General features: G+C 37.3%; 1 protein-coding gene across 4 annotated transcripts in view; it reads left to right on the top strand.

Annotated features, from left to right (window-relative positions):
• Dcn (decorin) overlaps positions 1–25,847 on the top strand; it is a 32,916-nt gene extending 7,069 nt beyond the window's left edge. For all 4 annotated transcript variants that reach the window (XM_005358132.2, XM_005358131.3, XM_013350393.1 and 1 more), the window contains exons 3-8: positions 5,258–5,370; positions 13,080–13,293; positions 14,215–14,328; positions 18,155–18,248; positions 20,692–20,830; positions 25,150–25,847. In XM_005358132.2, the coding sequence (XP_005358189.1) occupies positions 5,258–5,370; positions 13,080–13,293; positions 14,215–14,328; positions 18,155–18,248; positions 20,692–20,830; positions 25,150–25,344 (869 nt within the window). In that variant the 3' untranslated portion in view covers positions 25,345–25,847. The remainder of the gene's footprint in view (positions 1–5,257; positions 5,371–13,079; positions 13,294–14,214; positions 14,329–18,154; positions 18,249–20,691; positions 20,831–25,149) is intronic.
• Positions 25,848–26,770: the final 923 nt, after the last annotated feature.

Raw genomic sequence — 26,770 nt, 5'->3', positions numbered from 1 at the left:
CCACTACCACCCGGCCTTTATATTTACTTTTAACAAATATATGCTTTTGTAAAATGTGGATACATTATGGGTACCATGTAATACTTTGGTACACATATACACTAAGTGAATTGTAAGTCTGTTAAACATGCCCATCTTCTCAAACATTTATTCCTATCTCATGAAAAACCCTTTTTAAATCTTTCCTCTTGCTTTCTGAAGTATATAGTACGATGTAGGTATCTAGAGTTGACTGGGTATAACCTCCTTCAGCATCCTTCCCTAACTGAACTTAGTAACTATAGATCTTCAGACTGTCCTCACTCACCCATTCTGCCCAGCCCCGGGACATCACCTTCTACCCTCAACTTCCTGTAAGACCAGTTTTCTTATGTTCCATACAGGAGTGAGATCGTTCACTATCTGTCTTTCTGTTCCTTGTTTGTTTCACTGAAGGAAACTCTCCAATTCCATCCATGTTGCAAAAGACAGAATTTCACAGTTTTGAATGAGCAGCAGTCCCTTGTTTACGGGCAGCACAATTTTCCTAACTATTCATCACTCAATGCGTATGAGAAATAGGATTGTAACAAATTCTAATGCTTTGGTTTAGAAAACGAATCAGTAGAGGGAAGAGGCAGCCTACACAGTGGGAAAACATATTTGCTAGCTATACAACTGTAAAACGGTTTTCTCCAGAACATAAAAGGAACTCCAAAAATCCAAGAAGTCGGTTTTCTTATTTAGTGAATGGATATGCATTTTTATTTTGCTAAAAAATAACTGAAAATACATGTAAACATTCTTACAAAGATAACTTTTATATTCAGGATACAATCTCATTGATAAGCAAAAGCTGACTATCTCCTATGTGCATAGCTCATGAAGCTGTACAAAGCCAGGTGTGGTGGTAAAAGCCTACTCCCAGCTACTCAGGACACCCAGGAAGAAGGGTTTGTAATTTCAAGGCCTATTTGGGTTTGAATTACAGAGAAAGATGGAAGCCTAGGGAAGCAGATCAAAGGTCATCCTAGGCAAATAGGGAGATATCCAAATAAATGGTAAAGATATGCTCCCATGACCTATCACCTACTTTTATACTCACTGAGGATTAGCTTTGGTTTGAACTGACAGTGGTTAGCCATCAAATTGAACCTTAGCTCTAAAGTTTTTCTATCTTTGTTTTAAATGAGAACAGAGAGACTCAAGTGTGTCATGTGAAGGTTCATTCATCTCGAATTCATGGTTGGATTAATTTTAATACAAATAATTATGAAGTCAAAAGTGGTTTTAAAATAGCTGATAGTTTATTGACTGACAAAAGCCTGGAGCCTCTTTTGTCTCCATTAAATAGAATGAAGTTGATTAGGAGCGTATTTGGTCTATAATAATTTTCTGGGAAGTATGAGCTAATTGAACTGAAGGTTTCCTATCCACACATGGACCTATGTAGATAAACTCTGAAGGACGTAGACTTCATGGAACAACGATCAACACAACACTAGTCTTGACTAACAAGGCTAAGATGTTTGCATGAAAAATCTGGGTTTGACATACTTGAAAAATAGATGGTAATCTCTATGATTACATTTATTAATCATTGTAATGTACAGAAGATAAAAACAGAAAGACAGACTTTAATCAACAGCAAAACATTTAGTCTAAATTCTTTCTTATTGACACTAATAAGATGCTGAGTGTGTTTAATGGGGGAAACGTGAACCAAATAATCCCAAGCTAACTCCTAATAGAGTATTTTAAGGTTTCCTTTATTAAGAGGGAAAACACTCAGAAAAGGACATGAGGTCCAACATCAAGATGCGGAGCACAGGAAGGAGGGGCAAGCTGGCAGACCAGGGCCTTTTGGTACCTCAAAGCCACACCTCATGCTGGTCCGGCCTCTCAAAGGCCATTGACTGAAGGAGGTTCCCCATCGCTAATCATAGATAATGAGAATGGTTTTTCGAGACAGGGTTTCTCTGTGGCTTTGGGGCCTGTCCTGGAACTAGCTCTGTAGATCAGAACTCACAGAGATCCGCCTGCCTCTGCCTCCCAAGTGCTGGGATTAAAGGCGTGCGCCACCATCGCCTGGCTACTACTTTTTTTTTGAATTTTAAAATACTCTATCACCTCATAGAGTTAAAACAAAATTTACAAAGATAACACAGCCTGTTAGCAACCATCAATTCAATTTAAAAAGATCTATTTAAAGCAAAGAAGTAAAATAAAAGCAGAGAATGATCTCAGAATTGTGTGTGTGTGTGTGTGTGTGTGAACTAACATCAAAACTAGTCAGATTAACTAATTTATTTTTTCTTATTTTAACGCCGTCTGCTAAAATCTTCATCATAAAGTATACACAAAACAACAGACTAGCTGACAATTAAGATTATTTCCCTTTGGGACATTTTAAGAACTCATCTTTTGGGTAATTTACCTATTACACTTCTAGCTTTTTTTTTTAACATGGTGATTAACTGTATGCCACTTTCTTAAGCCATGAAATGTATAGAATTTGGAGGGAATCCGATATGCAAATTTATTTTCCTTGAGGGTACAGATAAATCTGACACCCAAATATAATGTTGGGAGCCTGGAGTGTTATCTATTAGCCACACCCTCTACTCCACATTAGAATTTTGTTCATGCCATTAAACCCTTCCTGAAAGTCACTAGGTGGAGGAGAGGTACCACACTGCTTTATGCTTCAGCTTCTATCAAGAGAATTCACAAAACAGTTTAATATGTTATCATGTTACTGCTATGAAGGGAACGGTATAACATAGTTTTAACTGAAAATAATCTCTGAAGCTATCTAATTCAACGTAATAATAATAAACATCAATACAGGAGGTTTGTCAAATGTGATTGAGTCTGTTAGTAATTCAGAGCAGATACATAAGCGCTAGGGTTTTTATCACTAAGGTGGACCCCAAATATCTGCAAGTATCACAAGTCTGAAAGTGTGTTTTTAGGCTAAGTCTTCATCTCTGAAGTTTATAACTTGAACCAATCAGTTTTTGTTACAAAGTTCCAGGGTGACAACATGACCAAACCATCAGCTGTTCAGAGATGCTCGGCTTCCCTTACACCTGTGAAATTTCATGTCAGCCTGACATTGTCCAAGAGTTCGGACAGCCTCCAGAATTTTAGTTCCCAATTATACAAAAGGAAGCATGTATGGAAATTAAATCCCTGCCAGAAAAGAGGAAATGAGTAATAATGAGACATGGCACTATATTCCAAATGAAAGGAAGTCAAGTCTTCTCGTGGTTGGATCACACTAATTATAAAAGATTTGGCAAAAGTCTGCCTCCTCTAGTTGCATGCAATTAGCAAAATTAGCAGATTGAAATTTTTTGAAAATGGTACTGATTATGATTGTGGAGGTACCCTCACAAATCCTCCCAAAAGGTAGCTGCTTGGTAGTTCACTCCTCAGGATTGAACACACGTCAGTCTTACATTATGGGAACCGTGTCTGTAAGAGAGTTCTGTGTTTATAGAGCATACGATGCCAGGTGAGTACCAACAGCATCTGATACTGAACTTTATTAAGTACTGGTCATGGATATGAACAATATTTCCTCCCATTTCCATTGGAGTGTTGGTCTGTGGACAAGACCAACAACAATAACAGCAAAAAAAAAAAAGAGCTCAGAAATAAGTGATTTTAAATCTACGTAATTTTTGTGAAAGAAATGAAGAGATTTGAAATTTGATTGCCACGTGGTTTCTGAGTACATGCTCATGAGATACACAGGACTGGAAATCAATCTTCCCAGCATAGTAGTTATTATATTTTCTTGTGATTTGAGTTTTAATTGAAAACTGCAGCAAATTATATTTTTTATGAGTTACATTTCCAAGTGGGTAGAGCCTGTTTGTTCCAACTGCATCTCTAGTCAAGAAGCAGAGAATTGTCAAAAGAGTCAGAGATGGTAATACTTGAAGCTGTGTAATGATGGGAAATTTATTTCTGTCAAAAATATTACAGAATTAGAGTTTTTTTTGTGATGTACTGAAATAAAGAGATTGACACTCTATGTAAGGATAGAATTTCCAGGTTGTTTTTACTTTATGAAAATAAGATCTCTCTCTCTCTCTCTGTCTCTCTGTCTCTCTGTCTCTCTGTCTCTCTCTCTCTCTCTCTCTGTAGGCAGGGGGTATGTGCATAGGTTCCCACTTGTTTATATGAATTTGCACTGTTGTGTATACGTGTCCATGGACTCAAGAGAGGCCATTTGATTCTCTGTAGCTGAATTTACAGACGGCTATGATCTCTTGACATAGGTGTTGGAAAGCGAACACACACCTCCTATAGAAGGTGTAACACCCTTAAACACTGAACCACCTCTTTAAACTCAAATATCTGTTTTTTTTATTTTCCTTCCTACACTTCCCCAAAATGAAAATAAAAATATCTAACAGAATTGGTTAAATGACTTATGAAAAGTGTTTTTTAAGACCAAGGGCCACTTGGCTGTTAAGTGTGTACATTAATATACTGAAAATCTATATTCCAAAATGAAAGCTTCATAAAATTAATTTCACATATACCGCCATATTTACCCTAATTTATACTACTATACCATAAATACGTTGGTTATAAAGTGACTATTAAAACTCCTATTGTCCTGGCATTCTAATTAAATGGAAATTAATTGCTCTCCCTATTGGATACTTTTTCATTGTACAACAGAGAGCTTGGTGACGAGTTCAAATGACTTTAAGTTTAAATGCAAATCTGCGTCAGTGTTTGATGTATACAAAGGAGGCAGAAACGTGGCTGCAGCACTCTCTTGATAAGGTGTTTGTATGGACAGGACAGCTTTGCATTGCTCTGCTATCAGACATTTATAAAACAGTCTTTAAGGCACAACATGGAGTGGGTGATTTGTGCAGCATCCTAAAAGAAATGCGATTTTTCTCTATGCAGAAAAACAATTATACTGGAAACAATTTCAGTTTATGACTAAGGGAAAAAAAATACCTTGATTTGGTTTGAAAATATTTTCAACTATAATTGATGTAAGTATTGGAGAAAAACATGTTACAGACAGACCTATCATTGAAACTTTCATTTCCTAGTAAACACTTTTTTTTTAAGTCAGAAGCACTTGTAATTCCAGCACTTGGTAGCCTGAGGCAGGAGGATTGCAAACGTGAGGGTAGCCTACAAGGTGAATATTGCCTCAATTTTTTTTAAAAGATCCTGTGTGATTCAGTATTGAGAGTTCCTTCTCACAGACTTTGTATTCCTGTTTCATTTATGCTAGGTTTGGATAAAGTGCCCAAGGACCTTCCACCGGACACAACATTGCTAGACCTGCAAAACAACAAGATAACCGAGATCAAAGATGGGGACTTTAAGAGCCTGAAGAACCTGCATGTAAGAACTGTTTTACCTTTTCCTTGGTTCATAAGATCAGACTTGATCTTATAAGATCAGGTTTTCAGTTTGATTCCTGTGGGATACATATGATTCCTCTCAAAATGTTAGTGCATACTTAATATATGTAACCCCGGCATCAATATCTAAAGCATATTGCCCTGTGAAAATATCAATGACTATGCTCCACTGCAGAGCAACTTTTGACATACTGGGTATGATCCTTGACAAAGCAAATCAAGGTGGCCTTAAAGAGCAAGAGAGGGATGGGCGTGGGGAGGAAGAATATGACTTTTGTGTCCACAACACAATAAATAGAGATGTCTAAGTCTACGCTGAATGAAGGTGACAATTTATTTGAGAGGCCTAAATGAGGAAGAGGAAGTTCAATGACTTTTGTCAATAATGAGACAATAATTGTTCTAGTGGGGAGAGACTTCAGGGAAGCACATTTTCACTCCACATTAAAATCTAATTTAAAGAGAATTTCCAGAAAGTAGAACTTCTAGTGATATGGGATCATAGACATTTTAATTTGATAATGAATGTCATAGTAATATAATTCTGAGGCCTATAGCATTTAATTCACAAGTTTTTATTTATTATACTCATTGTAGAACTAATTGAGTAAATGTACAATAAGATAAGCAATAGATATATGATAAAATACACCATCTAGCTGTTACATATTAGAATAGAAATTACAGATACAAAATCAACAATGATATGCAAAGTAGAATAGGTGGTCTGAAACATTTTAGAGTTAATATAGTCAAGAAAAGATTTAGTAGTGAATTACTTGACACCCAAGATGACTATATCCATGAATATTAATGAGACACTATACTATATTTGTAAAAGAATTCAAATAGTTGTCTCAAATTATAGGTTCTATATTGATGTTGCTAACGAATGTGTAAATTGAAAGAATTATAAAAAGGATTTTAGGATGCAACATTCTTTCAAAAACTCCTCTATCAAATACAGAAAATATGTGAAAAAGATGTCTGTCAATGTGTCCCAGCATACACATATAAGTGGTGAGTGCTGAGAGAAAAATCAGATTCCATCATATATCCAACTAGCAGACAGTTTTGAGAAAAATGTGACAAAATCGCTTTAAAGGATTAACGAAGTGTAGAAAGGCAAAATGAAATAAGGGCTTATTGTATAAGAGAACAGTAAAGTTAGTAGAAAATGAACAATTGACAATAAAAAGGAATGCTGCCTGAATGAAAGTTACAGCCTTCATGCTTGGGGAAAGAACCTGAGCAAGAGCCAGGAGCCCTGCAGCTCCTCCCTGCTGGGATAAGGATGAGCACCTCTCCCCAGCTCACCACTTTCTCTCCAAGCCTCTGCCAGAGTTGAATGAAAACCAAGCAGCATCTGTTTGTAATGGTCCAAGTCATTACTCAAAGAATCCCATTAAAGTGAAGATAAAGAGCCAGTATCATTTCAATGAACTGAAACAATTTTAAATATGAATTTTCTCTCACAAATTGTATTACAAATCTACTTTTCTAAGGAGGGAAACTTCCCTTAGGATAGCTACAACTTCCTAGACAGAAAAGTATAAGCTGAGTAATTTTGGAAAGTTCTTTGTAAAGAGAGATCCGGTTTCTGCAAGCCTTGATTTCAGCAAGACTTTCTCCAACGCTGCTATAGGTTACTTCCTTTCAAAAGCTTCTTTTTGGGAAGTTTGTGAAACAGCCGTGATCTTGGCAAGTCTTTGCTTCTACTTCAAAGAGTCCATCGGAAGAAGAGGAGAGTTCATTAGAGCCTGTGATCACGCAGGGAACGCCAAGCAGCTCTTTTTCTCTCAGCCTTTTATTCTCCATTTCTTCCTTCCTTGTTATTATGCAAACAGACATTATAATTTTGGTTGGGAAAACTGGACCAGAATGACAAGGAAGGAAAGAAAGAAACAAAAGTTTAGTAAGGATGAAAATAGAAAAAGTTTAAGGGGACAAACAAAAGTCCTTTATTCTTCAGTAGTTATCTTCATTTACAATTCTATGGGTTATTGCTTGAGTAGTTTTATATACCATATATATGTTTAGATGTATACGTATACATAACTTTTATATAATAATAGTGCTATATTTAATATGCCGGTCTGAAACTACGGGTTGATAAACATAGTAAGGAGTGGGTTTTAAAGTAAAAATCAACAAAATCTGTTAGCCACTGAAAACTAACAAATATCTGTTTAGTGCTTGAGGTACTGTGGTCGTAGTTTTCCAGTTTAGGAGGCCTTATTTTAATCCTCCTGGCTAGTCTCTCATTAATGCCATTTCTCTATGGATAAGAAAACAGGTAGAGAGATGCTGGTAGTTTTTCACAGTCACACAGCACCTAAGAGCCAGTTCTTGACTACAGAGGTAAGGAGCATTCTGTACCAACATGGGCACTAGGTATTGCTTATGAATGTATGAGTGACCCCAATTAGAATTTCAGAGCAGTACCTGAGACAGTGGAACCCTACATGAACATCTTTTGAGCAAAAGACATACAGTGGTACAGTTATATTTCAACATTCAGCAGAGTAAAACAGATATTTCATACATGTAACAATGTTAAGATTTTATTACAGTCCTCTCTGGCTGGCATTTAAGGATTTCTGTTTCATCTTAAATTAAAGTTCTGCAATCCCGAGGGCATATAAATGCTGAAATTTGCCTTATTCTGTTCTTCTAAATCAAGCCATCACTGATTCCTTTTCTTTCAAAAAAATCTTCTATTTTAAAAATTATAAATTATATTTTGATTATGTTCTTTTTTAAAAAAAATATTTATTTATTTATTATGTATACAATATTCTGTCTGTGTGTATGTCTGCAGGCCAGAAGAGGGCACCAGACCTCATTACAGATGGTTGTGAGCCACCATGTGGTTGCTGGAATTGAACTCAGGACCTTTGGAAGAGCAGGCAATGCTCTTAACCACTGAGCCATCTCTCCAGCCCCTTGATTATGTTCTTTACCTTTTAAAAACGCCTCCTAGATCCTCACATTTCTCTCCTACCTAACTTCATGTTCTCTCTCTCTCTTTCTCTCTTCCATCCTCTCTCTCTCAAAAATCAAACAAATAAACAAACAATGACGAATAGAAGTACATAAACAGAAAATACAGCAACAATAATATGACAAAAGTATCAAACTATGACAAAAGATAGGAAGTCCATATTGTGGTGTCCACCTACTCTTGGGCATGGGGTGTGGTCTGAGTGCGATTGATAATCCAGTGACCCTCCATTGAACAAAACTGATTTTCACTTTCCCAGCAGGTCTCACCCACAAAAAGCTTCTTAGTTAGGGGGTGGGTTTTTATCTTCACTACTTCTGCTCAGCTCTGGGATTTTGTCTGGCTTGAAACTGTGTAGATATCATGAGTTGTGCCTCAGTGTTTGTGAATTCATTTGTGAGAAAGTCCCGTTGTGTCTGGAATATGCTGCTTCCTTGAAGTCATCCACCACCTCTGGCTCTTACAATCTTTCTTCCTCTTCCACATAGATCCCTGAGTTGGGGGAGGAGTGTGGATGATAATGACATCCCCATTAGGGCTGAATACTCTAAAATCTCTCACTCTCTGTACATTGTCCACTTGTGGGTCTCTCTTAATTACCATCTACTACAAAAAGCAGTCTCTCTGATTTAAGTTAAGTCTACAGGTACAGCAATATGTCATTAGGAGTTATTTTATTGCTAGTATATTTTAGTAGGATTATAATAGTAGGTAATTGTTTTATGTGTGGGTTCCATCTTATTGAGTGTGTCTCAAATACAATTAAAAAGTAATTGGTTATTCTCATAACATACACGTGACTATTGCACTTGCACTAATACATCTTATAGGTAGGTTCTTTTGTAGGTCACAGGGCTTGTGGCTGGTGATATTGATTATTGTATTTCTTTTCCAATAATACCTCCCAGTGCCATGAATTCTTATCAGCAGGGGTGCAGTTTTTAGTTGGGTACCAATTCAATTTCTCCTTGTTTGATGACATAAGTAGTGTCTCAGGAATAGGGCTTTACCATTGTGGAGGGTGATATTCACAATATCCTTTGATTTTTTTTGAAGAGGGCATGGGGGCAGGCATCTTTGAGACCCCTTTAACAGAAGAGTCAACAAAATGTAACCTATCCATGACACAGAGGGTTTTACTTGGTAGCGTAAGATATCTTATTGGGGCATTGCCTCCCCTATTGTATGGCGATTCCATTGAAATTTCTTTCGTAAGTGTATATATTTTAGGAAGCTTCTCCTGTAGTAGGTTTCCAGATGGCTGTTCAAAAAGTATTTAGTATTATTTATCCTTGCCGATATCCTCTCTCTCCTTTGCCCTTCTCTCTCATCTCCCTCCCTACTTAAACTTCTTATTCTAGTTTGTACTTTCTTTCTTAAAATCCTATATTCTATTTTCTTTTACTGAAAGATTCCCTCTTGTCCCTTAAGATACCCAAAGGTTACTCTGTTTTTATTTTAATTGAAACATACTTATCTAAAACATAAGCTAATATCCATATATATGAAAAAACAAGCAACATATGTCCTTGGGGGTCTGTGTTACCTCAGAGAGGATGATTGTTTTCACACCCTGCAAACAATTTAATTCTTCTAAACAACAGAATAATAGTCTATTGTATATATGTACCATATTTTCATTATTGGTTCATTAGGTGATTGGTAGCTTGGCTTTTTCCAATTTCCCACTAGCTATTATAGAGCAGAGATGAACTCAGATGAGCAAATATCTCTGCAGTAAGATGTAGAGTTTGGGGTATGTGCCAAAAAGCAGTATAGGTGATCTCTATTGTCAGCATTAGAAGGAACCATTGTGATGATTTCCACAGTGGCTTTAGCAGTTTGTGCCATCATTTAATAAATGTTTTCCTTTCCCTAAATCCTACCCAGCTGCCATGTATTTTATTGATCTTGGCCATCCTGATAGAGATAAGATGAAATCTCTGGTTTTCACTTTCATCTCACTGATGGCTAAGAACATTGAATGTTTCCTTAAGTGTTTCTCAGTCATTTGTGTTTAACCCTTTGAGAACTCTCTGTTTAGTTCTCTGACACATTTTTTTTTTTTTGTTGTTGTTGTTCATTTGTTTCTTGAGACAATGTCTCTTCCTGTAGACCTGGCAGTCCTGGAATTCTCTCTCTAGACCAGGCTCACCTAAAAATCAGAGATTTTCCTGCCTCTGCCTCTGCCTCCTTCGAGTGGGGATTAAAGACAGGCACCACCATGTGTTGGAAGAGGCCGAACTCTGAAGCCCATTTTTAATTGGGTTATTTGCTTTCTTTAGGTTCAGCTTTTTAGTTCATTGTTTAGCTAGGCGGGAATGCTAAATTGAACACAGAGAGAAAGATGGCCTTAGAATGGTTATTTAGGAATTGGCAGGTGGGAGAAAAACCTCCAGCTTCATTATTCCAAAAATATTTTTAGAGCTATTATGAAAAGTTTTCTTTCCCTGATTTCTCTCTCAGTAGGTTTGGTATTTCTATTTAAGGAGGCTCCTCATTTTGTGTGTTAATTTAATATTCTGCTACTTTGCTGAAAGAGTTATTGGCTGTAGAAGTTTCTTGGTGGGGTCTTTATTATCTTTTATGCATAAAACCTTGTCATCTGCAGACAAAGATACTTCCCTTCCTATTTGAGCTGCATTGATCTTCAGTTATCTTACTACTTTAGCTAAGACTTTAAGTTCTATCTACAGTAGGTATGAAGAGGTGAACTTCCTTGTCCTATTTCCTGACTTTAGTGAAAATGCTTTGGGTTTCTTTTCATTGATGAAGCTGTTGGCTATGGAATTACTGTAAATTGACTTCATTGTTTCGTATACAAGTTAATTTTGAAATTAATCTTTTATATTTTTATACTTTAAGTTTGTCTAGCAAAAGCAGCTCAGATTTTTATGAGCACATAATAAAAATATATACTTAGCTATCTTTACATTATCTTTTCTAAGTTTTGTAATCAGATATTTTTTCTCCACCAGAGTTTTGATAATGAACATTTGAAATACCGAACTCAAGTCATTTTAAAGAAAAGCTTAAAATTAACATGACAATTAATTTAAATAAGTCTGTCTAGAATAGTTTAAGTACAGTTTCTTTTTCCTTACATAGTCCAAATTGGACATTTTTCCTCTTTTCGTTTTTTGGCGTTTGGGAAGGTTACCAAGGTAGAGGGGTAGACTTGGGAGGACTGGTAAGCAAGTGGGATTAAGGTGGATGGTGAAAAATTTCCAAATAATCAAAAATTAATAAAAGTATTTTGTTGGGAAATGTTATCTGAAACCTTGGATTTTAGATTTTAAAAAATACACAGAAATGATTGCTCTTATGCAGTCCAAGATGACCCTAAACACATTTATACATATGTCTGCATCTATTTTTGAAAGCATGCCTATTACGTTTACTGTTGCACAATAAATTTAAAACAGAAAAGCAAAACTCAAATGACCAAGTTTTCTCCTCAGGAGCACAATTGGTAGACTGTTATTGCCCGATAATTGTCTTAGAAAGCATCTCGAGTTTATGAAACACAGGTCAGCTTAAATTCTTGATAGGGGTTACCAAACTAGTAAAGCCTCAATAGTTCCATTCCATCATTATGTAAACCATTACGTACCACAAACCCATTGTCTCTATTTGAAATAGCTCCATAGAACTCTAATGTTTCAAAAGGGCCCCAACCCTTTTCTGTCCCATGGCAGATGCCCCAAATAGCACAACAGGTAGGTACTCCAAACTTGCTCAGCACAGCTTCCAGACTGACAATCCTGCCTTACAAGTGGTATCACAGGCTTGCTCCTTTATGATGCTTGTCACTAAAGTCAAGCCAAGCTTCCTTCTAGATCTGACAAGCCTCTTCTACACAGGGCATGGCAGGAAAGAAGCAAACCCCAGACAGAGGAGAACTAAGCATGCCTCCCTGAAGTCTCCTTCTGTAGGGGCGACAGTAGATTCTCCTCTCTCTGGAGTCACCGACTTCAGCTACATTTGGATTCTCAGTTCTGGTGACAGTCTAACCTAAGGCCACCTCGTGACAAGCAGTGAGGCTGGGCCTTAGGCAGAAAGGCTGATGCGGGGTGAGATCTGTGGCATTGATGGTTTCTAGGAATCTGGTGTTATTCAATGATTTCTTTAACACCATTTATGGAAGCATGGCTAACAAAAACTCAGAGAAAAATTGGGGTTTAACCTGAAGATCTCCAAAGCAAAGCAGTCAGCCACTGGCTCTTGCCTTGAGCTCTGTCTGAAAATAGTGATTCAGCCTCCAGGAATCTCAGAATGAGAGCAGTCCCCTTCCCGTTTTATAATCCTCCCTAGTTCTGGGATTAAACAAAAGCACCACTACTGCCTGGTTTCTCTGCCAAGCTAGTGTGTCTACTGGGATTAAAGGTGTGTATTATTATTGCCGCCTGGACTATAAGACTGGCCAGTGTGTCTGTTTTACTTTTCTGATCCTCAGGCAAGCTTCGTTTATTAAAATACAAATGAAATAACACTATAATTTATTAAAAAAAAACTTGTATGTACACAGACATATCCACATGCAAGGAGAACATTTCCACATTTCTCCTGATTTCTTGCCATTTTCCAAATTTCTCTGCTAGTTTCATGAAAAGAATGAATACATGTTACATGTATAAGAGAGAGCACATTTGAATTTCAGGCATTGTCTTGTTCAATTTCTGCAGACCTTGATTCTTGTCAATAATAAGATCAGCAAGATCAGTTCTGGGGCGTTTACACCCCTAGTGAAATTGGAGAGGCTTTATCTGTCTAAGAACCAACTGAAGGAGCTGCCCGAAAAAATGCCCAAAAGCCTCCAGGAGCTTCGTGCCCATGAGAATGAGATCAGCAAAGTGAGGAAAACCGTCTTCAACGGACTGAACCAGATGATCGTCATAGGTACAGATCTGATCGTAGCTCAAGGACCAGGCCCGGGGGGGGGGGGGGGGCGGTCATAAAGGGATTTCGAGTAATCCTTAGCTGCAAGAAAGGGATGATCCATCCATCCATCCATCTATCTTTGGGGGGGGGGGCGGTCATAAAGGGATTTCGAGTAATCCTTAGCTGCAAGAAAGGGATGGGACAGAACCCGTGAGTTTGCAGGCTGTGTGAATAGCAGTTGCAGCTGCAGGAGAAAGGGAATATTCTCCCTGGACTTCGGTGATGTGAGAATGGGAAGAGAATCTGTTCTCATGAGCAGGATGAAGGACAGACAGTGCTTAATCAGAGAGATTCGGGGAAAACTTTCCATAGCAGAGTTTGCTTTCTCACCATCTGTAGATTATTTCCTTTCTAAAAAAAAATAATGTTTTATAAGGTTTTGGTGGGTGTGTAATTATTAAGTGTGATTTTAAAGTTGGCTTGCAAAATGATAGATTTAAATTCCTTAACAACATTTAGGAAATTTATAACATAAAGTATGACTTGTTAACCCCTGCTTAGCCTTTCTGGAGAAATTATTAATAATGCCATGGCTATTATTTTTCATTAATAATTGTTTTAATTGTTTGATTGACTGATTCATTCGTACATTCATACAAGGTTTCTTTGTATAAGACAATCTGCCCTTGAATAGCAACTGATCTTGCTGCCTGAGGTCCCTGAGTATTGGGACCATCACACCAGTTTTAGTAGGACAAAGTTTCATTTCATTTTGATGTTTCTCTGAAGAATATAGTCTTTCTTATTAGTTTTTCCATTTTTTCTCAGTCTAGAAGTTACTTAAACCTAATATTTTTTTTCTAGAATTTTCACTGAAGCAGATACAGACATCCTGAAATGTCCTCTAAGAGCCTTGCACTTTTTTTTTTATCTTTGTAGAACTGGGTACCAACCCTCTGAAAAATGCTGGAATTGAAAACGGAGCCTTCCAGGGGATGAAGAGGCTCTCATACATCCGCATCGCAGACACCAACATCACTGCTATTCCTCAAGGTGACAGGAAATGCTCCCAAATATTTTGAGAAACAAAGCTCTGATAGATTTGACATTAAAAAAAATGATTGTGGGCGTGTGGAAAGCCTGGCTTCAGTGAACTCTCAGTACTTGGAAGGGGTTCTGCTTGGGTGTCATTGATGCTCTTGTCCTGCAGACTGAGAGACTTCCTATACATCCCTTCTAAGATTTAACTTAGGACACTCTAAGTTTGGGTTCTGCTGTCATGATTCCTAAAGAAAACATGCAGTTAATGAGAGTGCAGTAGTAAAATTTTGTTTAAAAAAGCTAAGGGAAAAATGTACTCATATCTGGCTGCATCTCTGAAACCGAGACAAATTCTTCTTTGATTTTCCCATCCTACAGAGAACTCTTTTCACTACAAAACCTCCCATTCATCAGTATCTTAATAAGGAGATCCAGCTGATGATGTAATGTTGGTTATCACACAGCATATGACTTCAGAGTCTTTGCTTAGACTCGAGTTGTCATTAATGGGTTCAAGGGCACTCAAATTCTTAGAGTTAAGGTCTCAAAATTAAGTAGATGGTATGAACATAGGTAAGTGGAGAACTAATATTGCCTTCTATTATTGTTTGAAAAATGTATTAAAGTTTTAAGCTTACACAGTGTACAGTGGAGACATACTGGTAGTAAAAGAAACTGTTTCTTCCATCAACCAGAGCCAGAAAGTTGATCATTGTCATCAATGCTGCTTCCATTGCCACATAGAGTCCTGTCCTGGTGAGCCAGCAAAAGCAGCAAAACACCTGCAATAAGTGCCTTGTGTTTCACTTTCCTCCTACCTCAAAGTTCAGTCTCACAAAAGTCCCTCCATTTTTGCTACTATCCCTCACCCCTGTCCTCTTTAACAAAGCGCCTTTCTCTGTAACTGGATACTGGGTGCAAATTCTCATCTACAGGAAACACTGATTATTTTGACATCATAGAAAGCTTTCTTATAATCCCTGGTTACTCCAGGCTTTTTATACAGAGGGTGGTTTGGTGCCCTGGGAAATACCTATTAGATAGATAGGTACATACATACATACATACATACATACATACATACATACATACATGCATACATACATATGTACGTACATACACAGTTCCATGTTTGTAAGCAGAGGCTGCACTTACATTTCCTGGAGGCCCATACCTGAATAACCACATAGAAACTATATTAATTACAACACCGTTTGGCCAATAACTTAGGTGTATTCCTAGCTAGCTCTTACATCTTACTTAAATTAACCCATTTCTCTTAATTGTTGGTGTATCACTAACTGGCTGTGACCTACTAGTAAGGTTTCAGCGTCTGTCTAGTGTGGCTGTGATATTTACCAGATAAAATTAAGGCTCATATTGGATAGGTAAAGAACCTATACCAAACTGATGTTCATTTATTTTGTCTCTAAAATAAAAAGGTAGAGAAAACAAAAAAGCATGTCACAAGGGAACAGATTCTTTTGACAAATGTCACCATGTTCGGGAAAGATGATAAAGATCATCTTTAATTCATTTCTCTTCAATAATGCAACTTTTTCCTTCATAGTCAAACTTCTTCCTGGCCCTAACTTGAGAAACTGTGCTCTTGAAAAGAGAGGCATTTAGCAGCCAATAAGCAGGAATAGTGGAACTGTTTATTGGTGCTCTGATGGCAAAAAAAATAAAAATAAAAAAATAAAAAACCAAACCAGCAACAAAACTCATTGAGTTACAGAAGGAAGGAGGCATCTCAGATTTTCTTGATGAAATACACCCTTGTTGCACTTCCAGGAAGACTTTTAAATTTTTATTTGTTTATGTCTGGAAGAAGTCAGTGGTTAAAACATTTTATTACAAGAGTAGTTGTGATTTCCTAATATTTATTCATGAAAAAATTCAATTATTATTTAATTTCCTCTGGCTTAGAGAATGTTATTTCAAATTCCGTTGTCCAGATGGGAGCATGGTACACTTCCTTTTTAAAATTTGCAAATTTATAACTTTGAGTCTCTGTTTCTTTACTAAGAACAGGAATTGATTTTCATCATTTTGCACATTGAAAAAGTCAATGTAGTTGAGAAAGTAACATGGTCAATTTTTTGTACATGACAAAGATATGGGAAGTCTTATCCATCCATCCATCAATCCATCCATCCATCCATCCATCCATCCATCCATCCATCTATCTTTCTATCTAATCTACCTATCTATATGTCATTTATTTATTTATTCATATTTTCATTGTTATTTGCTACTCTAAACATTCATCTATGAAGAAACGTAATAACTTTAAAACCAACATAGAAGAATTTTTGCAGTAAATAAAATCACTAACTTAATTTGGTGGTTGCAATGCAAATTTCATAGCTATGAAATCTGCTGTTTCCTGATTATTAGTTTTTATAGACAAAAACAAACCCTAAAATTTGCTCCAACCAGAAACTAGGTCAACATGCATCTCTTCACTGTTTTCTTTGTAGCTGCTCCTATTCTTTACAGTGGGATACTACATTATTAATGGCCTTATATTGCCGCTCACCATGGCCCCGGTCTGCGCTCTATGAGCTAGACCCCAGTTCGCGAGCTTCAGGCAAGGGGCTGGAGGTTGAGAATACACAGGTGCAGAGACAGACCGACACGCATACCTTTTAACACTGATACCAAAGCCCTTCTTTAATAGCACCATGGAGGCTTAAATACACTGCAGTCAATGGCCACAGGTGAAAATCCCATCCGTCCTCTGATCCTCTAAGGTAGGCACAGCTTCTAGTAACTTCAATTAGAAGGTTCTAGGGGGGAAGAGCAGCTGAAGGCCAGGACTCATTAGTCCCAACAATATATTATACCTAGTCCTACATAAACACATCGAAGACATGAAGAAATGAAAATAAATTCTAATATTGCTTACTATTTATGTTACTAAATATTTGGAAATCATAGCTATTCAAGAAGTATCATTGAGAGTTTAGCGTGCCTTTACACACTGGGTCTTACATTATTTAACCAGGTGCTCCGCGCATGTCAGGTTGCTTGATTATAGGGTTTTTTACACACCTCTTACAATAAAAAAGCCTAAATTTAACACAGCCATGTAAGTCAGAGATTCTCAACCTGTGGGTCATGACACCCTCTTCTCAGGGGTCACCTAAAACCATTGGAAACAAAGATATTTACACAACAATTCATAACAGTAGCAAAATTACATTTATGAAGCAGTAATGAAAATAATGTTATGGTTGGGTGAATGCAAGGGGTTGTAGCATTAGGAAAATTGAAAACAATTTATATTATAAGCTATTGCTGTACAGCCATGGTGGAGAGGCAACAAATGCTCTCACAGAGAAGTCAATTCTAACAGCCAACATCAGCAGAATACACTTGCAAAAGTTATGAAGAATACCTGTAAATGAAATATCCGCTTGCATTTTGATACAGACTTAGATGATACATGGATACATGATCCTTGCGTTGCAGTTCCATTGATCATCTCCTCGTTTTGTCTTTGCATTATGAAGTGTTTATAAAACAGCAACAGTAGAAGCCCACTGACACAGGTGGAAAGAACAATGTATTTGACTTTCATTCTATGGGTGCCAGCACGAAAATCTATCACAGGAGGTAAAAGGCTCATAATTTTAAGCTGATAATTCCCTATGAGATAAAAGCAGTAAAGTTTCACATCACTTGAAAGTGTGCATTATTATTAAATAAGAAAAAAAATGAAAGCCATAATTATTTGAAATGGCTTTAACAAATTGACAGCATGTGTCCACACTGAAAATTTGTATTAATAATGTTTTTTTTGGCTAATTTCGCATCTTTTTTCATGTCCCAGGTCTCCCTCCTTCTCTCACTGAATTACATCTGGATGGAAACAAAATCACCAAAGTTGATGCATCCAGCCTGAAAGGACTGACTAATTTGGCTAAGTAAGATAATTTATTGTTTTCTATCAAAACGATGAGGGGTGGATTATTCATCTTTAGAAACACAATGTCATACTTACTTTTTCTTCATTTTGGCTTTTAGAGACAGGGTTTCTCTGTAGCTTTGGTTCCTGTCCTGGAACTAGCTCTTGTAGACCAGGCTGGCCTCAAACACAGAGAGATCCGCCTGCCTCTGCCTCCCGTGTTCTGGGATTAAAGGCGTGCGCCACCACCACCTGTCTGTTCTACTTATTTTTTAAACTATCTCAAGTTAATATGTTTTCAAAGTAACAGTCCATCTTACCTGACAAATTCTTGATAAAAGTCAATGAACTATTATAATTACTATAGACAGCCAGATTGATAAAATATTTTGTATATATTTTGTTGTTTATAGACAAATTGTACAGGTGTTCAACTAAAACACGATTTCAATGCCCATTTAATATGTTCTAATTTAGTGTCACCAAGGAGAAAGTTAAGAAATCTGTAACAATTCAATCCATATTTGAGAATGTATTCAAATGGCACCTCTATGGACATAGAACTATTACTTTCAGAATAACTGCAAAGGAATCTTCTAACCCTTAGTTTCTCAAGAACTTAAAAGAAAATGTCATTGTACATTTACTGCAGACTCACAAAGAAAAATTTCTTTTTTTTTGTAGCCTTGTTTAACTGTATTTTTTCTTTGTACATCGCTAGGTGTTACTTTCTAATTTGGTTTCAAACCCGTATGTATGTATGTATGTATGTATGTATGTATGTATGTATGTATATATGCATGTATTTTTCAAGGTCAAACAGTATTTTATTAATGCCAGTCCTCTACCAGTCAAAAACAAAATGTCATAAATATTAAATGGGCATGTAAAATGAAGGTAAAATCTAAACATTTTCAGCCAAGATGACAAGTTAGTAACCAGTAGTTAAGATAATCAGCGATGCTATTCATGCTTCCAAATCTGCGTAATTTAACCTTTATTTCATAATACATCCAGGACCATACTTGGAAAGCTTTATTTATGTAAGACCAGCATCTGGGTTCTAGTGGGCTCAAGACTTGAGCCTACGTGAAGGCTAGGAAAATCATTCTGCAGCATCCAGACCAGCCCTTTGCATGCCAAGATTCTTGATAAACATTCCCCTCATTCCTTGCAGCTGTTAGCTCTCTTCTGTTATGCTGCGGCCTCATCCTGGTATCTGCCCTATGGATTAACATCTCTCTGCTTTGGGTGGTTTTATCCCTAGAATGTTTAACAGATTAGTCATGCCTCTAAAGCAAATTCTTCTGGCTTGGAATCCCATTAATATCATAGAAACCTCATTTGTTATGCCTTTAATTTAAGAACTATGAACCAAGACCTCAACCAAATGAAACTTATAAAACAGAGAAATGAGTCAGGTGTCTGAGTAGGGGGAAGTGAAGCACATACCAAACTGGTCCAGTGTGCAGGTAAAGGGTTACTGGAGAACTCTTTTTTTTAATCTACTATAGCACACTAATTCTATTTATTGCTATGGAAAGTAGGCTTAGTGACATTTTAGAATGTTTTATCTTTAATTTTCCATGACTAAATGTATATGATAAATGAACAGCTGCTTCATTTCCAAAGTGCTAAAAGTCTCCCACTCTTTCTTTTTGCTCTTTCCCAAATGAATGTGTTTATTAAATGGAGAAATCAATTCATGATTATTTGTGGACTATGTCAGAGTCTACACTGATTCTATGTTAGAACTAGATTTGCTACAAGACAGTTGCTATTCCAAAGGAGAGGTATCCGAGAGGAACACTGATTTTACACTTCCTAAGATGATCTCATTATGCTACAGAAGAATATTTGCTAGAGGTTTCCATCCAGGAGTCTTCATAAAGGTCATCCTGAGCTCAGATGTTAAGAGTGGGCTTTTGGGGGTGATGGAGATGGTTCTGTTGGTGACATCATTGCTGTGCAATCAGGAATACCTGAGCCCAGACTCCCTACTTTAAACCCCTGGGCATGGTGTCACATACCCTGGAAGAAAGACACAAAAGGATCCCTGGAGCTTGCTGACTGGCTACTTTTGACACTTTGGTGGGCCCCAGGTTCAGTAAAAGACTGTTTCAAAAACTTATTTGGTAAATTAAGGAGGCAAACCTGTGTCAATATTTGGTCTCTGAACCCTTGCGCCACACACACACACACACACACACACACACACGCACAATTACGCGCACACACACATGCTCTCTCAACTTCGCAAACATCTGCACACGTGCACACACATACAAACAAAGAACATAGTTTTGGTCTAGACTCAGAAAGTTTGGAAGAAAACACTCAAGAGGAAAAGTCCATGCCAACGCAAGGAATGTATCATTAAATTGCTCAATTTCCTACAGTGTAAGAAAGGGACTTTTAACCGCTATGCACACCAATTTCTCAATTTCTGCTCCCTTCTGCAGGCTGGGGTTGAGTTTCAACAGCATCTCTGCCGTGGACAATGGCTCTCTGGCCAACACTCCTCATCTGAGGGAACTCCACTTGGACAACAACAAGCTCATCAGAGTGCCTGGTGGGCTGGCAGAGCACAAGTACATCCAGGTAAAGCAGAGCCCGTCCTACTTGTGAGGACCGCCTGGAGTGCAATCTCCTAGTGTTATGCTGGGAGGAAGTGAACTCTTTTTGGGAATAGTTTTCAGCGTCATAGCCCTCCACTAGAACAAAACCCCACACTCACAGAGCGAGGTTGCAGTGAGGGCCTCAACCGAATATTGAACCCCTGATGTCAGCTCTTAGCCTCACATGACAGAAAGGGTGTCTTTTTGTAAAGACAGTCATCCCATTTGAGCCTGGCCACTTTCCAAAGGCCCATTCCCCCACCCCACATTACTGGGATGATGGTGTGATTTGGGCATATACAAAGTCACTACATAGAAAGGAATGTTTAATATTTAGCATATACAGTCTTACTGCATAGAAAACATGCTCGACTTATTAATTTTTAAAATAACCACACCTCGACTGTACTAAAAACTCAGTGCTAAAGAAATATTTCTTATGAGCTAGGCTGGCTTATAATCCTAGCTCAGTGCAACATTACCTGTTGTATAAGGCAGTGAGGGCATAATGAGCGAGAGAACAGACTAATTTTAGCTATAGAGTCACAGCTGACAAAAGTCATGCATTGAGTTAAATGGATGCAAATTATCAAATTGCATAGCTTAGCAAAGATAGGAATACAGGAGCCAGTAGTCCAGTGGGTGATAGCCTCTGTGTCTGTGAATCTAAAAATGAAAAGCATGCATACTAAGTAGTAGCAAAAATAATCATAGCTAATAACAGACTTAAATTGCTACTTTGAAAAACTAAGACAAACATGTTTATTCAAGCTACTCAAAAAACAGTACTTTCAAAATTTGTTTTACGTATACAATTATTTTTCTATTTCTTCAGTGCTTTTTGGTGCGGTTGTTATTTATTTACTTATTTGGGTTGTTTGTTTGAGACAGGATCTCACTATGTAGCTCTAGCTATCTCAGAACTCACTGTGTAGACCAGGCTAATCCTCAAACACAACCTCTTGAATGTTGGGATTAAAGGGGTGTGCCACCACACTCAGATTGTTTTTAACCCTTTTTCATTTAAATAGTTGTTAAACACAGTTCAATTGCTGTGTCTCAGAAACAATATTTTGAGACATTTTATAGGTACAATAACAAAATCTGTGAATTTTGCTGGTGACTCAGGGTAGACTGAACTTTTCTGTGATCAGAAGTGTTATGAAATGTCTCATCTCCTGGTTGTTGTGTAGCCGAGGCAAGTACAAGTCCAACTGACAGCGAATTCAACATTAAGTGGGTTTAGTAAGTGCTTGACATAAATGTGAACATGAAGCCTGACATGCTTTCTTGAGTATTGCTTTCAGTAGGGTGGTAGATATATATATCTTAGACTAGATAAAACTAGCTATATACTTCTTGCTGGTAAGGTTTTCATTGTGCTTAGTGCTTTTTTTTTTTTTTTGACCCTACTTTCACCTTCTTTATTTCTGTTTTTCTCATCAAATCAGCACACACTATTGAGATCGTGGAATTCTTTCACCAGGAACATTAAGGAATGAAACGCATTTTGTTAGGAAACATTTGTCCATTTTGATGCCACCTTCTATAATGTTGCTTCATATGTTTCTGCTCTGAGCTTGAGGCCCTCTTGTTTTGTGAATTGCAGGGATAGATAATTAAACATGACACTTTGAAGTCTGTTGAACTGAAGGAAATAATTCTGCAGTAACCTATCATTGGAAAGTAGCATTCTCAGCTTTTTCTTTATAATTTTTAGTACTTACAGCACTATAGTACAGACCTATATAGTCATCACCCCAGCACTACAGCACAGACCTACATAGTCATCTGACCACTACAGCACAGTTCTACAGAGGGAGGTAACTTTCTTGTCTTAAAAGGGGCCAGCTGTTCACATTTACCACTAAGGAAGACACTAGCTGCAGCTGATTTGCAAATGCTCTCTATCAAGTGATGAAACGCCCCTCTGTATCTAGCTTGGCTGCACTTTTGAACACTGTCTTTCTTGGCATTATTCTCTGTGCTTTTTTAAAAAAATATTTATTTATTATGTATACAATATTCTGTCTGTGTGTATGACCGCAGGCCAGAAGAGGGCACCAGACCCCATTACAGATGGTTGTGAGCCACCATGTGGTTGCTGGGAATTGAACTCAGGACCTTTGGAAGAGCAGGCAATGCTCTTAACCTCTGAGCCATCTCTCCAACCCCTCTGTGCTTTTTTGAGATGATGTTTTGCATTTCATTGTCCGTATAGTGTATTAAATTAATTCATTATAAGATGTTAAATCAGTTTTAAATTCTTGAGACAAATCATTCTTGGAAATAGTATACATTCTTTCTGTATATTGCAAAATACAGCTTCTTAATATTCCACTTAATATTTAAAAATCTGTGCTTATTAGACTATAATTTTCTTTTAAGTTTTCAATCTGGCCTTGATATTAGAAAATACCTACCTGGTAGGATGTGGCATCCACTTCTTGTTCACAGTTTATTGCTTGCCATATTCCTTGGCATATTCTCTCACTTTCAACATGAGCCATCAATTATCACTAAGCATTACTCACTTTTCTTGACAAGTTCTGCTAGAATCGAGGACAGTAATAACAATACAACATTTTCAAAATGTAAAAAATCCTGAAGGAATGATCAAAACTATTGCACTGCTTTTTAACAATACTCCTTTCTGATTTCTAATGCTATATGTCATTGTCCCTTTAAACAATTATATTCATAGGGGTGTTTTAAACACTACACAGACATGGGTTTCCTTGTTGGTAACAGATAGCAAAACATCACTTGAAGATCTTATTTCCGTTGCCTTAACCCCAAATTTATTTTGCATTATTTCACTATATAGCCTTAGACCAAACTCAAACTCATGAGCCTCTTGCCCCGTCTCCCAAGTGTTAGGGCTATAGGAATGCTCCATCATGTCTGGTTGATGTCTGTTTAGTTTTTAAATAAACCTTGAGTCTAGCAACACAAAGAAAATTTATGAACAAATTGCCATTCTATTAAGCATAACAACAAAAAAGTATTTTATAAAACATTTTGGTGAGTTGAAATTTAATAGTCTTAGAATGGAGTTTGTAAACTAAATGTCGGCAGAGTATTATGTTGGTACTCTCTTGTAATCCCAGAATTGGAGATGCTGAGTCAGGAGAATTGAAAGCTTGAGGACAACTTGAACTACCCAGAAAGACCATCCCAGAGACCAACAAACAAAATAACAAATAAAAGGAAAACCTTATTAAGCCTGCTTTTGTAAATGCGATATTTAAATATACTTAGGAATTTGTGTTTTTTATTTAAATTCTAATATGTATATTTTCCTTTTTTATTTCATTACACATTATTTTCTCCTTCTATATATCTTTATTAAGTGATTTAATATTTTGGTTTTTGCTCTAAAGTTTTAATGTCCCATAAAGACAGTATATGCTAAAAGCATATCTAATATGCGAAGCAACACCATTCCTTCAGGGTACTTTTTGACTATAGCAGGCACTGGAGATGTGGTGACAAACAAAGGGGACACATTCCTCATTAACCTTCTGTTCTAGAAAAGAAACACAGAGAAAGCCAATTACACGGCATAGTGATAACCACTATGAATATAAGATAGACATAACTCTGAATTAAGAGTGATAGATTGGGATGTTGAGAGAAGGGTTGTATGTGATGAGGAAATGAAGCAGAATGGTGTCAGACTGTAGGATGGGCATGCCCTGGTGAGAACTTTTGTTGGTGTTCTTTCTCCTCCACGAAAAGGCAAGGAGTAATTTTCACCTGCTTCTGTTTTTGTGACCTGGATATTCTCTTAAATTTATTTTTGTTCTCAGCTTTTTATTGTTGTTGTTGTTCTTCTTCTTTTGTTTTGGGGTTCATCTCAGATGTATTTTTTTTTTAAATGGACTTTTGAAAAAAGAAAAAGGAACCTAGGGGGAGCAACCTGCTGCTTCAATAGTTGAGGAAGAGGCCCTGGAGGCTTAAACTTGGCTGTGGGAGTCGACATGAGGAGGAGCGCTCTATGAACACACTTTGCAGAGGGATGGATGGGATGATGGAGTCGAGAGTGTAAGAGGGAGCTGAGTGCAAAAGTATTGGTAGTGTTTCTAGCATGAGCATCTAGAAGGATTGAGGTGCAGCTCACAGAGTATGACATTCTGAGGAAGGAAAAGCAATTTCTGGAGGGAAGGCGGGAATCAAAATTTGGTCCATGGAGTTGTGATGCACGCATGCCATCAAAAGGTCTGAATTAAAATAATATGTATGTGAAGAATCTCAGCACACGTATGGAGGCTAACCATTCTGCCCCGTTTCACGCTGCAGGTTGTCTATCTGCACAACAACAACATCTCTGTAGTGGGCTCCAATGACTTCTGCCCACCTGGTTACAACACTAAGAAGGCTTCTTACTCCGGAGTGAGTCTCTTCAGCAACCCGGTCCAGTACTGGGAGATCCAGCCATCCACCTTCAGATGTGTCTATGTGCGCTCGGCCATTCAGCTCGGAAACTACAAGTAACTCCCCGAAAAGTCTCGTTTATATAATCTGGCAAAGAAAGCCCCAAAATCCAATCTGTCAATATCATTACTAAAAGAAAAAAAAAAAGAAAAGAAAGAAAGCTAGATGTTGGAAACTCAAGCATCTTGTGAATGCCTTTTCCACATGACCTATTATGCATCAAGCCAAGTATGCAGATTGAATAATTGCCTACAATAAAAGTATTTTGCCTGCAATAGTCAGAATCATTTTTAAAGGTTTCTGTAGATGTAAACTAAGCTATCAAAATCTGATGTAGCCATAGAGGTCAACCATTTAGTAAAGCTTTCAAAGGAACCAAATATAAAACTTTTGTAATTCATAGAGCTAAATTAACTCTTTTGACACAAAGTCAAATGCCAAACTCTAGCACTGTACTAGTCTCCTTTATTATTGGTAATGCCTCATTTGAATATGTAAAGTCAATACAGGCTCTGTAAAATTTTCACTGCCATTATACTGAAAAAAATAAAATTTTGAAAATGCATTCAAAACGGATATCTTATAAATATTTAATCCGAACTATTGCTGAAATTTCTGGGCAGTTGACAGTATTAGTATATATTTTCAAATTTTTAACACTTCCTCTACTCTTTATACTTTCATTTGAGAATGGCAATGAGGAGTCTCTACGTTCAGTGTTAAGCTTGCAAAGCGAAGAAAAGATGCGGTTTCATGAGCATAGAGAACTCATGTTTCCCGTACTCATTTATGAAATCAGTTTTAAGAGAACTATGAGCACAGTCAGGCTGCTGTCTAGACATTTCTGCATTTACTGATGTCCTGGAAATCGACATAGCCTTTAGTTAGCCTCTGACTTTCTGAAAACATCCTTTTGAGTTGGATTTTGAAACAGCTATGGAATCCGGCAATTAAGCGTGCCTCCGGAGTGGACGGCTGGGCTTGGAGAATTTATGACTTTGAATATTCGAGCCAGCAATACCTAATGGGAAATATGGGAGAACAGTCTCTGTCAGCTGCAGAGTAGATGTCTTATCATCAGCAATGGTAAGACAGCAATTTAAACCTGGCTTTAAGCACAAAGAGCACCAGTTTTCAATCCCGGAAACAGAGAATAAGGGCTCCCCTTTTTAAATCTTCTGTAGCACTTGTTCTCAGTTATTTTGTTGATCTTAGCCATTCTAATTGTGCTAAGGTGAACTTTCAGAGTTATTTTGATTTGCATTTCCTTAATCACCAAGGATAATTAAAAAAAAAAACAACAACTCTTGGCTATTTTACTTTTCTTTCTTTCTCTTTCTCTTGCTTTCTTTTTTTCTTTCAACCTCCCTCCTTTCCTCTTTCTCTCCTGTTTTACTTTCTGTCTTTTTTTTTTGAGGTGGTGACGGTGGTGGCAGTGGTGATTGGTGGTGGTGGTAGTGGTGGTGATTGTGTGTGTAGTTTTGTT

The sequence above is a fragment of the Microtus ochrogaster genome, chromosome 24 (assembly GCF_000317375.1).
Source record: "Microtus ochrogaster isolate Prairie Vole_2 chromosome 24, MicOch1.0, whole genome shotgun sequence".
In the NCBI taxonomy this organism is placed as follows: domain Eukaryota; kingdom Metazoa; phylum Chordata; class Mammalia; order Rodentia; family Cricetidae; genus Microtus; species Microtus ochrogaster.
The sequence above is the reverse complement of the archived record's forward strand: the minus strand, read 5'-3'. Positions and strand labels throughout refer to the sequence as shown.